This window comes from Emys orbicularis, chromosome 5, assembly GCF_028017835.1.
Source record: "Emys orbicularis isolate rEmyOrb1 chromosome 5, rEmyOrb1.hap1, whole genome shotgun sequence".
Classification (NCBI taxonomy): domain Eukaryota; kingdom Metazoa; phylum Chordata; order Testudines; family Emydidae; genus Emys; species Emys orbicularis.
In genome coordinates this window covers 38131851-38148310 of record NC_088687.1, presented here as the reverse complement: position 1 = coordinate 38148310, position 16460 = coordinate 38131851, and the positions used below count along the sequence as shown (strand labels likewise).

The 16460-nt window shown below is 38.7% G+C and overlaps 1 protein-coding gene across 24 annotated transcripts in view; it reads left to right on the top strand.

Annotated features, from left to right (window-relative positions):
* CAMK2D (calcium/calmodulin dependent protein kinase II delta) overlaps window positions 1-16460 on the top strand; it is a 258791-nt gene that overhangs the window by 157516 nt on the left and 84815 nt on the right. For 14 of the 24 annotated variants that reach the window (XM_065405038.1, XM_065405055.1, XM_065405046.1 and 11 more), the window contains exons 6-9: window positions 1162-1234; window positions 8556-8658; window positions 14016-14099; window positions 15085-15179. In XM_065405038.1, coding sequence (XP_065261110.1) covers window positions 1162-1234; window positions 8556-8658; window positions 14016-14099; window positions 15085-15179 — 355 coding nt within the window. Of the gene's footprint in view, window positions 1-1161; window positions 1235-2215; window positions 2289-8555; window positions 8659-14015; window positions 14100-15084; window positions 15180-16460 lie in introns of all 24 variants that reach the window. The other 10 variants (XM_065405063.1, XM_065405058.1, XM_065405056.1 and 7 more) reach the window with 1 other exon arrangement.

Below are 16460 nucleotides of genomic sequence, written 5' to 3'. Positions count from 1 at the left end.
ATAGGACTACTTAAATGAGTTAGCGACTACTCATGTAAGAAAGGGTTTTCAGAACTGGGCTCTACTTACTGATTTATGACTGTCCCTACCTACTGAATTTCATGGCAAAAACATTTAATATGATCAGCATCAAATCCATGGCCCTTTGACAAGTACAGTACATATAGTCCCAGATTTCCGACCCAATGAGAAGTAAAAATGAGCCCTTCTCATTGGCCGTAACAGTGCTAAAAATGTCTGAAAATCATTCCATTGCTGTAGAAAACCAAAGTTTTTAGCTGTGATTTTTTGGCACTATAGATTGGCCAAAAATTTCAAATTGCATGTATAAAACCATGCTGCTAATTCCATGTTTTAAGCACCTAAATAAAAGTGGCCTGATTTTTCAGTGGTAATTATTTCAATGAAAACTATGGGTTCTCAGCATTTAGTTGTACACTTATGCATTTAGGAACCTATATTCATATACCCATGTTTGAAAATTTTAGTTCAGGGCCTTTAATGCTGATTTCCATTTTACACGTGGCTACTAACCAAATTATTGTTGTCACTGCTGTTTTAAATGAAAATGTATACCTCCTTATTGAATTATTTACATATATTTTCCCACTAATACTTTCTACAAGAAACCATTATATTCAAAATGATAAATGTTTTTTTTTCTTGTTTATTTTTTAATCTTTACTCTTGTTTCTTCTCATTTTTGTTCATTTCCTTATTTCAACACTTGTGTGTTAATATTGATGTCAGACTATAAACTTTCTCAGAAAGTACATCAGAAACCACTTAAGGATTTCACTGCCCTCCCAATTTTTTTTTTTTATTTATTTTATTTTTTTAAGATTTGATAGGTTCTTCAAAAATCTCCATGCTGCTGAATGAAAACACCACACAAATTGTTCTGTCTGATGATATCACACTTTAGATGTTAAGTGTCTTTTTTGTTTGTTTTATATTTTGTTTTTGTTTGTTTTAGATCTGGAAATATTTTTATATTCAGCATTGTTTTGTTCCAGTTCCATGTGCAGTTAAGATTTGTCAGGAAATGTAAATCTGTTTTTGTTCCTTATATTTTTTTTAAATTTTATTTTATTTTGTATTTGATGTGATTATGTGCCTTTAAAATGTTCTCCCTTCCATTCTGCCCTTGTATCTTTGCAGTCATTGTATACAGCAGATTCTAGAAAGTGTTAATCATTGTCACCTAAATGGCATAGTTCACAGAGACCTGAAGGTCAGTATCTGGTGCCCATAAATTGGATAAGAATTTTTTTTACTTTGAAAGGGTAGAGGGTGGGTTGGCTGAGATGTTCCCTTGCTTATCCTCCTCACCCTCAAAATGATTAAATGAATAAATAATGCATGACGCCTCTTTCCAGTTTGCAAGTCTACAGGCCTAACATACATCATGGCAAAAGGGGAAGTAGTTGCTTTAAGATTGAAACCTGTAACCTTCCAAGGTGTTGGATTTATCCCACCTAGCTGAACGTGGTTGGTATGATACATATATTTTGGAAGGGATTTCATTAATCATTCTGAATGCATCTGGAGTTGCACTTTGGCTGTGATGTATGTCAGCCTGCAGATTTAAACACCACTTCTGTTCTGAGACCATGGGTTGCAGTAGCAGAACAACTGGTCACACATTGCTCCATTAGAGTATGATGAACTCTCAGGCAAGAGATGATGATTTCCAACTAAATTAAAGCATGAGAAGTTAATAATTTATCTAAAATACATTACTTATAGTAATTTTACCTTAATGGCTGCGATGATTTCTAATGCAACAGAGAGCTCTCAGGAAGTAAGGGAGGAAAAGAAACAAATGCCACTAAATATTTAGCATAACTTTTTAAAAAATGATGTTATCAACACATTTTCAGTATCAATACTTGTTGCATTTTTAAAATACAGTAATCTCCAAAATAGCACATCCCTGTTAACAGGACTTCTACATTAAATCCACGTTGGCCTTCCTTCTTCCAAACTCCCTGTACAGATCAAAATGGGTTAAAATAAGGTAAAGCCTTCACATGGCATGGTATTTCTGAGATAGTAGCTGCTCTGTGTGAGTGATGTGTGTACATTTCTGAAGGTTGTGTAAAACATCTTCAGTTGTTTGCTAGTTTTGCACTTTAACCCAGTCTCGCTGAGGGTATACAGACAGTGAGTGTAAGCTTGGAACTAACACACGCCCCCTGGTGTTTGCATGCAGTCATTGCATTCAGCAGATCCTGGAGGCTGTGCTACACTGTCATCAGATGGGAGTAGTCCATCGGGACTTGAAGGTGAGTAATACTGTTGGAGCAGATCTCACACCACACAGCTCCTACTTACTGTTCAGCTGCAGATGTGCATGTAAAGGCAGAAGAGATGAGCATGTCTTTTTGCATAAACTTGCTTGTAGACTTTACCGAACTGGAATAGCTAACCTAATTGAACAAATTGTTGCTGTTTAATAGAATTTCAATTTAAAAAACAATTACAGTTACCAAACTTGTCCAGTGGAACTGTAAATATTTTCCTTTCCCTCCTCAGTGGCAAAAATAGGAGTGAGCCTCTAAAATCCTCTCAACCTACTCAGGGATTAACATTATCTATACATCTGTTAGTAACAGAGAACAAAGGGAAAAAGGAGTTATTTTTCAAGTATTTCAGCACGTAATGTAATTACATAAACAGTATGCCACTATGTCATCCCAGAGCTGTCTGGGGTGGGTGGGGGGGAGCAGCAGAGCTAACATGAATATGACTTTCAAACCATTTTTAGAAAGAGCTCCCTGAGAAGCATATTAATACATTCAGGCCCCATGTCCTAGTAGTAAATGGCCATCCTGAGATCGCTGCTACTGAGGCCTGCCCTATTTTACTTCCTGTTGTGGCTAACGACTGTGCTAGAGACCACCTTTGTTTAAAGCTGGAATTGCTACAGTTTTCTGACCAGAAAGTTCTTGAAGGTTAGAGTTCTTCGCAGAGTGGTGTTAGTATTTAGAATAGAATTTTGGGAAAGAAGTTCCCTTTGCCAAGAGGAATATCACCCCGTCTTAACTACATAGATTTCCAAATGACTGGAGATAACTGCTACATCAAATTCCTCTCGCATCTAATGCAAGTTGGAGATGGAACTAAAGAGGTTGAAGTGATCTCTCCCTTTCTGCTCCTGGATGGCTCATAGGGTATTTCTACACTGCAATTAAAAACCCATGGCTGACTTATGCCAGCTGACTCAGATTCACGGAGCTTGGGCTAAGGGGCTATTTATTGCAGTGTAGACACTCGGCTGGAGCCCAGGTTCTAGGACCCTGCAAGATGGGATGGTCCCAGAGCTCAGGCTATAGCCCAAGCCAAAATGTCTACACTGTAATTAAAGAGCCATGCAGCCCAAGGCCTGCGAGCCTGAGTCAGTTCGCACAGGCCAGCCGTGAGTGTCTAATTGCAATGTAGACATACTCGTAGAGACAAGCTAGATAGTCCATAAAAACACAGGTACTGACTTCTCATTCTTCATACAAAAGAAGAGAAAAACTAAACTCAGACAGCATTCAGTCTCCAAGATCCTAGATGCAGTTAGTCTGTTTATATAGAAGGCTAATGGAAACTATCTGAATAACGGGTTCCCCTTAAAAAGGAAATAAAAAGGTGGCATCTTTGTAGGCAAGGCAGTTGTAGGTCTCACCCCATCCTTCGTTTGAGCACACTCACTCTCTGTCTCTGTTTCCCCCATACTGCCAATTCCCTTTCTCTTTGGTCAGGGAATTTTATTATAGGGAGGTGGAATTTCCTTTCCAGATTGGGGTTTCCCATCACCAGTGATAGAGCCAGGATCAGAACGTTGTCTTCCCTCTCCTCATCTCTCACCCCCTAGGAAAGAGCTGTGTAGTTACTTTATTTATAGATTTCCTTAATGTTACGCTAGATAAATCTCTAAGGGGTTGTAATGCAGGAAAACAGGAATCAGAAAACCTAGAGGATGTGGTGGATTCCAAAAGCACAGACAGCATCCCCCATTTTGCTCTTATGGAACTCCCATATTTCATATTTTGGAGAACATTACAATGCCAAATCTCTGTCCAGTCTACAAATCCTTCTCAGCAGTTGTATAACACATGTCTCAGTCAGCACCAGCTTTAAATGAAAGGATATGAAATTTGACCATATGCTTTAAAGATGCCTGTTCCCACTGTATATACTGTACAATCCACCGCTAAAGAAACTGGAGTGTAGCTATATACACTGAGAGGTTAAGGAATGGTTTGATGTACCATTCATAGGTTCATATAAAGTGACATTTTCTTCAGAGATGCATGAAAAAAGAATGATCCCTTATGTAACCCAACTACGCTCTCTCCACCCCAGCCCACTTGTGGATTTTTTTATTTTGGCAAATCCTGAATTAATTGGAAGCAGTAGAGAGACTTTGTTCCTATCACACTTTAGTGCTTAATTTTGAAATAATTTCATTTTCAAGATGAAAACTCAAGGAAATTGAAAATCAGCCCCCTTCGGCCCACATGGAAGTGACACAGAGAAGGGAATACATTCCAAGGCCATGTTCAGTTTTCCACAACTCTCTCCACACAAGGATCTGGCAAAACTCCAGCAAGAAGACCTGGAGAAGCTACTTAGAACTGGAGCGGCAAGAGGCCAGGCATCTGGGGGAATGGTCTTGGGTTTGGAGGTAGCTTTTCCTCAAACCCTGTCCGTATCCTGACAGCATGCTTGCAAAATGTCCTTTCCCATTTGGTGTGAGAGGGATAATCTGGCTTCATTTTAGGGAAGTATACATATATTTCTAGCTCTTTTTTAATGCAATTGAGCAGCTAGAAATGAAGATGTGATCTGGCACCATATGACCACCAGGAAGTGCTCCATGGAACACTGTTTGGGAACCTTGGTGTATTGGAATGGGTCTAGAACCCAGTCCAGAAAAAACTCTCTCATAGGATTTTTAAAATTGCTCGTAGAAACACTTACTAGTGGCTGCCTTCTTTCACATAGTTCACAACACTCTTGCATGTAGAAATTTCAAGATCTAAGTTACATTGGCTCTGGCAATCAGCAGCAATGTTTCTCTTGAGAATCTAAGATGATTAACAATCCCCACAGACTCCCCTGGTGAAAAAAATAATCGAGATCAGGCTCCAGATATATTAAAACCCACACAAAACCTTTCTGAATAAAGACGTTTCCACACACAATCTATAAACTCAGCTCTGTGTTCATTTAGTTACAAGTAACTTTTAAAATCATCACTGCTTTTCTACATGCATGACTGCAGCCAAACTTTCTTAGTGCAGAGTGCAACTTTTTGATCCAGACTGATTTGTTAGTTTCATGGATGATACACAAAATTATGCTGTAAAATATCCCAGTTCCTCTCCAGTTATGCACATACACTTTAGTCATTTGAAGTTCATGCATGTTAAATATCTAGTGTGTTTCTTGTTATCCTGAACTGGCAGCTGCATGTTCTTTAAGGGCATAGTCCCACACTATTACTTCCTGGAAGGCTGTTGATCTTATCATAGGAGTAAATGTGCTGCTTCTTTTTTTATTGAAACATACTTATTATCTTATGACAATGGTATTTGCTTACAGTACTTTAATCCCATTTAATAAGAAGATTACAGATTTCTAATTGTATTAAGGGGGGGGAGACTGATACCATTTCACAATGTGATCCCATTCAAAATAGGGTATGTGCGTAACGAATTAGGACTTGTGTGTGTCAGCTGTTAGTGTATGAAATTTCACTGTGTTGGATTGTTGAAGATCACAAACAAATAGGACCATCCATTGCTTTAAGTGGTTTACATAAGCAATGCTTTCCAGGAAGTAATTACTGCAAATTTCTCTTTGTCTGATTGAAAACCTGTAAGAATGTTAGCTATACATTGAAATAGGTATGAGGAAATGACAGACAGGGTGACATTGTTTATATTAATATTTATAAAATATGTCAAAGTTAAAGAAACATTTTAAATTATTTTTTAAATATTGGGGGTACTGTGTTTTAAATAGATGGAAATAATTCAAGTGAAAAATAGATTACATTTTATTCTGGGAAACTTTAATCTTTATTCTAAATAAATGTCACCAATTATGTATTGACTGTGTGTATGTCATGTTTTTTAACATAATAATTTGGAAGATCTAGCATATGTGAGGTGAACGATTAGATGACTTTCACATATCTCTTTTGAAAGCATTTCCAAAACAAATGGGTGGGGGGCAACGCTGCTGAAGAACTACAGTTATATTATAGTTTTCATTATTATTAGACCAGTTTTCATATAATTCCAACCCCTTGTTTTAAATGCTTAGTAATAGCTTAAAAATGACTAATTCCTTTAGGACTGAATTTCCATGTTTGGTCTCAACCCAAAGTTGATTTTTGGGGGGGATAGAGAGAAGATGAGAAGTCAAGGAAGTTTCATTCAGCCATTTTTAAATTCAGTGAAGGTGAAAAAATACTTAATACTTTTGATTAAACCTTTTTAGATACAGCTTCCGCAAAAATAGAAAGGAAAAAATAAAAAGAAAAACCTGTTGATGTGAATAGCATTTAATTAATAGTTAATTCTTTGGTAGGTTTTTGATTAATAAAAGTTTTGTGTGACAAGGAAAAAATAAACTTCTGAACAAGATTTTAGAAGAAGCTAGTAAGAAACCATTATTATTTATCGTCATTATCATCATCACTGCAATGCCTAAAGGTCCTATCCACATTAGGGTCCTTTTGTGCTAGGCACTGTACAGACATATAGGCGAGTCTCATTTTACGCGGGGGTTCCGTTCCGCAGTTAGCGCGTAAAGCGAAAACCGCATATAGTCAAAATTACATTGAGTTGAATGGCGGGCGAAATCGCCCGCACTACAGGTACAGTATTAAAATTGTTATTTTTCCCTTTTTTTTCTTTTTTTGCCGACCGCGTAAAGCTGAAATCGTGCATGTTAAATGCGCGTAAGATGCGACAGACCTGTATACTAAAAGACAGCCTCTACCCCAAAAGGCTTACAGCCTTAGACCCTGATTTTGCAAACATTTATTAACCTTAAGCATGTGTATAGTCCCACTGAAACTGATGAAGTTGCTCACATGCTTAAAATAAAGCTTGCAGTGAAGACTTGGCAGCATTGGGGCCTCACTTTAAGACAAGATGTAATGATTTGATGCACTATTTTTAACATCCCTGCACAAGAGATGCTTCAGGTAATTAGTGAGATAAATTTGCAGGAGGGAGATTGTAACTAAAGTAAACATAGGGCATGTCCTCTTTTTTAAAGAAAATGTTTTACTATTGCGGAGGGTGGGGGGAAGAAAATGCCAGGGGAAGAATATTGGGTCCTACAGTTAGTGTCTCAGCTATATTTTTTCTGAATTCTACAATATTCTGCAAATTCTAAAAAAAAGTTAACTTTGCTCTAGCAGCCTTATCTTTGCAAAGATTGATGTCCTGTATATTCTAAGGGGTGTATTTAACAGCATACACAGACATATTTTAAATTAAACACTATTTGGAATGCTAACTTTTGCATTTCCTCAGCTTCTATTTTAAATATGTAAAGTTAATGTTGCATTTGAATTCACATTAGAAACAAAGCCAAGTACCTTCCTTACAAAATACCTAATCAAAATACTTTAAGCAGTGCAGAATTTTTTCCAGTTTCTTCTGAAACTCATAATCAATCATTAATAGTGTTCTATCTAAGTTAATGATAATTGCCAATAGTAGTAGATATACCTATACAAAAAGAAAGACTCTCTCAGATTCAGAGTACAGCAATTGTTCAAAAACATTTATTTGGTTAAAAATAGTCATTTCTTGCTGTTGCCTAGAATCTAACTTGTAATTGAAAGTGATGACAAATAGCAACAACAATAACAGTAGCTATTATTACTGTCCTTGCTGTTGCTATTTCTGGTAACACAGACCCTGTGTGGGGCACTGTGCAAACACAGAGGGTACTGTCCTCATGCTGAAAAGATTGCACTATATAGTCTATTTAATATCCATTCTCTAAATATGTATATAAAATCATGACTCTTACTGTTATTACTATCTGATGCAAAGCACATTTATAATGTTGCTGCAGATAATATACTGATCCTGCAAAAATTCTGCATGCAGATCAGACCCAATCTATATTTTTTCCTGCAGCATTTTTGTAGGTAAATTGTGACTGCCAGCTTTGTGTCACAAAGGCAGGTGCCAAGCACTTATTTGATCACACAAGTCCCCATAATCTCTTCAGTAGGTCTACACATCTCCTTTAGTCTGGCTGTCATGCAGGATTGGGAAGGCCATTTGCAGGCCAGGGGGTCCTTTAGAAGCAGGAATGAAATGCATAGGTTTCTGTAGTATTCAGGGGGAAATGCATGTTTTTTTCTTCATTCTATAAGATAGTTTTGTACTTTTCAGTATTGCCTGTCATTGAATGCTGTACTGGAAAATGTAAATGGTGAAAAAAGTTAATTACAATGTGTTCTCATCTCATTTCCCTTCTCTCTCCCCCCCCCCCTTTGCGCTCTCTCTCTCTCTCTCTGAATAAAGCCTGAGAACTTACTTTTAGCTAGCAAATCCAAGGGAGCAGCTGTAAAATTGGCAGACTTCGGATTGGCTATAGAAGTTCAAGGAGAACAACAGGCTTGGTTTGGTAAGCGAGCCTTCTTTTATTTTTTGTTTGTTGTTTGATCTCACATTTCTTCCCATCCTCCCAACCCTTCCTGTTCCCACCCTAATAATAATAATGGACAGTCATACATAGTAGAGTTGAATATGTAGTGGTTGGCTATTTTGTTTGTACTGTAATTCAGTTTCTACATCTTACTTCGCTTTGGGCTTTTTTCTGCATCGTGTTGAGCATCCTGAATTCTTATTACCTCAGCAGAGTCTGGGGAGCTCAGCGTCTTGCTAAAAACTCAGTGGGTAAAATTTTTTTAAGCGCTTATGTGACATAGGAGCCTAAGTCCCATTTGCAGATGTCACTTAGGGACTAAGAAGCCTAAGTCCCATTGACTTTCAGTAAGAGACACAAAGATATATTGAAGGGTGAAGTCAAATGCATCCATTATGACTTCAAAAAGAGAAATTTCTTCCTTCGTCATCTCCTAAACCCACCCTCCCCCCCCTTGAGAAGGAAGATATACACTGTCAGATTGTACCCTCTAGATGCAAGAAGGGGTCAGGCAGAGCTCTTTACGCACATTCTGAGGACCATGGTAAGGGTAGTAAGTAGACCCAAAGTGTGTGTGTGGGGGGAATAGGATTGCTAGGGGTAGGGGACACACATTTTCCCCTTCGCACTTCAGAAAAGATAATACAGCCCCCAGATAACTAATCAATCAGTTCATCCAGGCCTGATTTAACATAGAAAACATCTTCAGATTGCAAATTCATTATTGTCATTATCTGAAGGTCAAAATAAATAAAAGCGAGAAAAAGAGTTGATTCTCTGTTTTTAAAAAAAATACTAAGGTATGTATGAATAAGGTGTATGTAATTCAACACATGTCAAGCATAAGGCAAAAATAATTGGGACCCCAAAGGAACAATATAGCACAAAATGTTTGTAGCAGATACCCATTCACATGTATAGTAGCTGGAAAACTATGTTTAAAAATGAAATAAAAAACCTGGAGTTTGCTGTCAAAGCATAAGAATAACAGAACAAAAGCAGCAGGTTAGCCATGCTGAGTGTCTGAAAATTGGGTACATATGTACACATTTGTGCATAACAGCATCCTTATTAACTAGTCCAGTGTTTTAAATCCCGCTCTGTTTTATAGTGGATTTCTATAATCCAGAAGAGACAGAGTTGCATTGGAGACCTAATTATCACCATATAACTGAAAAAGCCAGCACAACAGGATTTGGTCAAAAATAATGCAGAATGAAGTTGGTGTGTATTAATGGAGAAAACAGCTGGCAAATCAGGAAAAAATTAATTGGGGTGAGCTTTAATCCTGAGATTTTTTTAAATGGTATTTCAGTATAGGGTGAAGTCAGAAGAGTGCCCAGGATTTTGCAGTTCCTGTGGGTCTATGTAAAAATATCCTGCATTTGATCCTATGGAGCTGTGATGCATTTAAAGTAAATGTTCTGGGCTACAAGTAATTCAGCAGGGGCTGCCACACAAAACTTTAAGAAGGGTATAATGTAAGAAATTCTGTACATTGTTGTGTAGGTTAGTGAAAAATGAACATTATTATGTAATTTAAAAATGAAACCAAAGTGGTAAGTGACCAAGGCCTCTGGTACGAAAGCAGTAAGAATAGGATAGGCCCAGTATTACTCTTTAATCAAACAGCACTGTGATACTGTTGAAATTAGGGAAGGACAAAGTGGTTCTGAAATACAAAAAGAACCAATTCAGACCTTCACCCAACAGTTAAAAACTTCCCCATCTTGTTAAAGGAAGTGTGGGGGAGTTGTAGGGAAGATCACAAGGAGAGGGAAGAGAGTGTGAATGGATTTGTTTTCAAAATATCTTTGGTATGGATTCAGCTGTTAGCAGTGGAATGAGGAAAGTAGCATGTTGTAACAAAGCAGTTTTTATTTGTTTTTCTATTTGGGGACGAAGGGTTCTGTGCCTGTTTTGGAGCCCTAATTTACTTCCCCCATCCCTTTCTAATAATGTTTTAAATCCCCACTTTTTCCAGCCGCAAAGCCCTTGCATAGTATATAATTTGGGCTTAATTTTCCATTGACTTTCATGGAGTTACTTTTGACTTACCCCGCTATGAGTTCAGAGTTAGGCCCTAGTCTGCTACTTATACTGGTAAAAGTCCAAAGCCCAGGATGCAAGGATGGTTTGTTCAGGTATCTGCAAGGAACATGCATGGATCATGCCTAATTAAAGGCAGTGTTGAATATTTGTACATAATGTACGAGCCTTTGGGATGGTTCTCTGAAGAACAGGAACAAGAAGCAGTTCCTCCTCATGCCTGTCAAGTGCCATTCTTCATAGGGTCTGTCTACACTGCAATCGAAAGTGGGGGGATTGATTACAGCTCAGGTAAGCATACGCATGCCAGCTTTACTTTAGCAAACATGACTAAAAATAGCAGTGAAGCGGCAGCAGCACACGTTTCAGTGTGGGCTAGCAATGCAAATATGTACCCAGGGTTCTGGGCAGGCTTGTACAGCCCGTGTTGAAGCCTATGCTGCTGTAGCTTCACTGCATTTTAGCCATGTTAGGTTGATTAAAGCTAGCACAGGTGCATCTATCTAAGGCTAGGTCTACACTACCCGCCTGAATCGGCGGGTAGAAATCGATCTCTTGGGGATCGACTTATCGCGTCTCGTCAGGACGCGACAATCGATCCCCGAATCGACGCGCTTACTCCACCAGCGGAGGTGGGAGTAAGCGCCGTCGACTGGGAGCCGCGGCAGTCGATTTTGCCGCCGTCCTCACAACAGGGTAAGTCGGATCTGATACGTCGAATTCAGCTACGCTATTCGTGTAGCTGAATTTGCGTATCTTAAATCGACCCCCCCCGTAGTGTAGATGTAGCCTAAGCTACAGTCACACCTTTGGTTTTAGTTTAGATCTACCCATAGCTAGCCCTACAATGAAGAACTTGAACTTGCATGCTCTGCATAGTAATAGCATGTTGAACTTTCTCTCTCTCCCCCCTTCCAGTGTAACGTTTGTTGTCTGGTGGATTTTCCAGCACCTAGTGACTCACAAATACTACTTATAGCTCTGAACCAATCAGGATCTTTTTCTATGTATTATACTGTCCTGCAAAATTGTGTGAGGGACAAATTCTCTCCTGGAAGAGTTGCACTGAAGTCAGTGGATTTATGTCAGCAGAGAATATGGTCCAGAATATATTATATCCTGTTTGGAGAATACAAGATACTTTCCTGTTTTGCACATTTGTTAACCAAATAAGCTTCATTTCTGTGTAGCTGTTTGTAAAAAGCTTGGCAACGTTTTCCCAATACACTCCACCCCGATAGCAGGTGTTTAATCTACTGGAAACCCATCTTGTGTGCTCTGCTGACTCACTGAAGCAGGTGACTCATTACCCCACCTTAAGGTCCATGGAAAGATCCTGTTAACTCATTGGGAGCTGGATTGAGCCCTAGTTGCACCTTGTCTTAAATTTAGGGTTACCATATTTCAGGTTCCTCAAAAGAGGACACTGCTGAGGAGCGGGGTACAGGTGGTGGGGGAGGGAATGCTGGAAAGATTACCAGCTGAGGCTTTAGGCACATAGACACTATTCAGTTAAATGGTCTTCTGGTCTTCGTAGGCCCTTGCGTATCTTTTCAATTATATATAGATAGATAAAAATATGCTAACCAAGTTTGCATAATACGTAACAGTCACCAAATCAATATTCTGGTCGTTCAGGCAGCCTTATAAGCAATAGTACTTCATGCCCATTGGCAAACAGGACAGATTCCACTAAAACTGTGTTTTAGAAAAAGTCTGAGATTATTCATCTCTCAGGGTGCCAGCATTCATTCATTCTATTCATCTATTACCTTCATTCATCTATAACTTTCATTTTTCCATAATGCTTGGCATGTTATAAGAAAAAGGGGGCAATAGATTATATTTGGTGTCTTCCATGCCTCCATTCTGTGTTTCTCCTAAAAGGACAACAACATTGTCTAGTATTTAAAGAATGAGGAGGAACTTGTAAATTCCATGAGCCAGATTCACTACTGAGTTTGGGCCAGCTTTTACCTGGAACATCCCCAGGGGAGCACAGGTGCGGTAGTAGAAAACTGCCACAATGTCACTTATATCAGAGGTGGCCTGTAAAGGGCCAACACAGTCTGAAAAATGAATAACAGAGTTTGGAAAGAGGCTACAGCCTGATTTGATTTCTACTGTGAGCAACCGCCACTATGATGCTCTGGTGGGAACAAAAACTTCTACTCCCCTCAGCGCATTTTTCAAAGGAGGGCAGTGGTAGTACCACAACCTGGCATTGACTGGGATGAATCCCCACATTGGGAGAAGGGGTTTGGACAACATTTTGTAATATACACTGATCTACACTAGTTTTCTAATTCTGGCCCTAGGTATTGATTATACATTGATAAAACTTTCCATGCGATCCAGCGGCATTTTATTCATGCAGTATTTTCACTTTTTAAATATGAACATGAGACTGTAGCTTTACTCTTACTGTATTCTGTTTGGACAATAAGTGCACTTGAAATACCACTGAAGTATAAAATATGTGATAACATTTGTAACAAATCTGTGTGGATATCAGTCTGATGATCCACAGAATGGATAGATGGCTGAAATTAAAGGATCCACAGGAGATGATTTGTGATTCCTAAATGAGCTCTACTGACATAATTTCTATAGTTTAGATCTATCTTATGCTATCTCTGATCAGTCTAATAACAACCAACCAGCAAAAATGTTCATATGATCATGTAGGTACACCTTTTTTCCCCCTCTCTGTAACGCACTTAGGGGCGAACTATGTCACTTAGGAGCTGGGCTGGATAAAATAGAAAAGATACTGCATTTCCAGGAAGACAGACAGGAAGATCTAGTAGATATTTCCCCTCTATAACTTTTATGATTCTGTGACACTAAATAAATGCACTTGCTTGTCATTGCTGGAGGCCTACAATAGATATACTGTAGTACATAAACCATGAGAGTGTCTGCACTGAATCTTTTTGTGAATTCTCCTATTCTTGCTCTATCATCAGTGTAGCTCCACCAGTAGCAACAACGGTGGGATTGCAGGTGTAGGCAGGGGGCCAATGTTATTTTTACTACCATACCTCTACACTGAACATGGTGGTGTCCTGTCTACACCAACACTCCCATTGTCGCCTGCTACCTGATGAGCTGAGCTACAGGTGTCCGAAAGGTAGGAGATTTTAAAACTAAATATCTAATATAGACACAGTCCGTAGAAGAGGGTGTTATTTAAGAAATCCTTTGTTATACTGTATATACAGTTATGGAGAACACAACTGTCCTCATGACTGACTGGCTAACTCTCTCATCATGCTTTCTGACAGGTTTTGCTGGTACACCAGGATATCTTTCACCAGAGGTGTTACGAAAAGATCCCTATGGGAAGCCAGTGGACATGTGGGCATGTGGTAAGAAACAATTTTGAAGAACTATATTTAGCCCACTGCATTGTGATCTGTCAGTTAAGAGCCTCTGTTTAGTGTATTTCAGAGTTAATTTTAAATGTTTCTTCATCTCATATTTACCTTTTCAGTAGTTGTTTATTTGAACAGTAGTTATTATTTGAATGTTACAGTTAAGCAAATGTGCTGTCAGAGCACTCTTGACTCTGTCTACATTACAGGTGTAACCATGTCATAGAACCTAGCAACAGCACAATTTTTCCTTAACATCGTTACAAACACGGTTCCAGTTTGTATTAAAGACTGAGCCTTAATTATATTTCATTACCAAGCTAAACACCAATCTCTCTCCGTAGCCTTAGCCTCCTTTGAATTGCCCTAAAATCATATCGTAACCAGGTTAAGGGACAACCATTTTGTAACCTGGTTCTTTAACAGGTACTATTTGTAGCATAGACAGACTGATTGGGCCATATCTGTGAATGCACTTGTGTCTTGTAGTTATCACTAAACCACGGCCGAATAAATGACAGATAGGCTTGTCTACGGTAGACTCTTTTCTTAAAATTTCCATCATCTTTACCACCAGTGCATCTCCACTAATGAGAGCACTTACATTAGCAGGCTGGTTTTAATCTCTGTGTTGTCTAAGACTGTTCCGAGTAGGACTAGAGGATATATTCTTGTCTGTCTCTAAAGCTAACTAGACATTTCCAATGTGCCCCCCATAGTATCTAGGCACCATTTCCCCTGCACTCCCCATACTTTGTTCCAGGGTGTCATCATGAGAAATCTACAGCTGCCTCAGAGCATTGTCAGGATGTTTATTTTCCAACATCTGGAGGATTTCTATTCAGCTGTACTACCAAATAAGTCATTTACCTTATTTGTTTGTACCTGTTTTGTGCAGCCTTGAGGTATGATTCAGTTCATGTTCACTGGGCTAGTTTGCATGAATGGCTTAATTAGTGCTACTCTGGACTTCCTGCAGGTGTCATTCTCTATATCCTCCTTGTGGGATACCCTCCTTTCTGGGATGAAGACCAGCACAGACTCTATCAGCAGATCAAGGCTGGTGCTTATGACGTATGTATTATGAGCTACTCTTATAATTGTTTTTAATTACAGCTTTCAGTATGATTTTGCTAGACTAAGAAGGGAGCGAAAACTAAGTAGGAATTAGTTCCTAAATATTTCTGTTTTTATCAGCATTTTTATGATCCACTCTTTTTATATGTGTAAACATCTCTTTGGCCTGTACACTATATAATATATACCATTACTCAATATATTTCTATCTACCTGTTTAAACAGTACCTGTATTTCTACTACTGTGTGCCTTTGCCCACAATCCTACAACTGTTGGTTTTTAGGGGTGGTATTCAGAGAGCACAAGGTTTCTCTTTAAGCTGCTTCTTGTTACTGATTTTACATTTCAGTTAGATTAGTTACAGAGTATCACAGCTGTGATTTCAGTTGATTCACTTACACGTTTGCATGTGTGTGTCTGGCTGGGACAAATGTGTGCAAAAGGAGCCTTACAAATATGAGTACCTCCTACAGTATGTTTTTATCAAATTCCTTTACTGCTCAAAGTCTGAGTCTGGTAGTTACATTAGTCTAAAATCCTTTATGAATGTTGGTTACTTTTGCCTTGTTCAGATCTTCAGTAATATTTCTAAATTGACAAAACTTTAAACTCTTCAGAGTATCACTGCTACCAACCTAAATGACTTCTTCCTGTGCATTATCTTTCATAAAGTTGTAGCCTGCATAACGGTTGTGTCATAGAGCGCAGTTCTGCAAACACTTATGTGGGAATAGTCCCATTGACTCTCAGTGCCCAGCAGTGAACACTGGAAGGATTAGACTAGTAGTTCAGAAGTGTTATAGATTTTATAGTACATTTATTTTAGACACAGTGAAATAAAGTCTATTGGTGCTCAACTGTTAAGCAATTTAAAGACTGCATGACTCAAAAAATTGGAAGGCATACAGAACTTTCTATCTTTTAAGCCATTCATGTAAGCCTTGTAGTGGAAATGAGTTTATGGTCTCAGTCTTGTTCTTGGTGGTCAAGTGCCCATATTGCAGAACGTACCATTCCAGTTGGCACTACAGTCACAGCTGAGAAGGCAGTGATTAAATACGTATAGAGACTGGACTATGCTTCCATAGAGGTGGTCCCTGCAGAAGAAGGTAGCACTCTCACTCCCCTTTGATACCTGTTCTGTGGATCAGCAGTGACTAGGGGGGCTATTAGATTCATAGACTTTAAGGGCGGAAGGGACTTAAAGTCTATGAATCTGACCTCCTGCACATTGCAGGCCAAAGATCCTCAACCACCCACTTCTGCAATAGACTCCT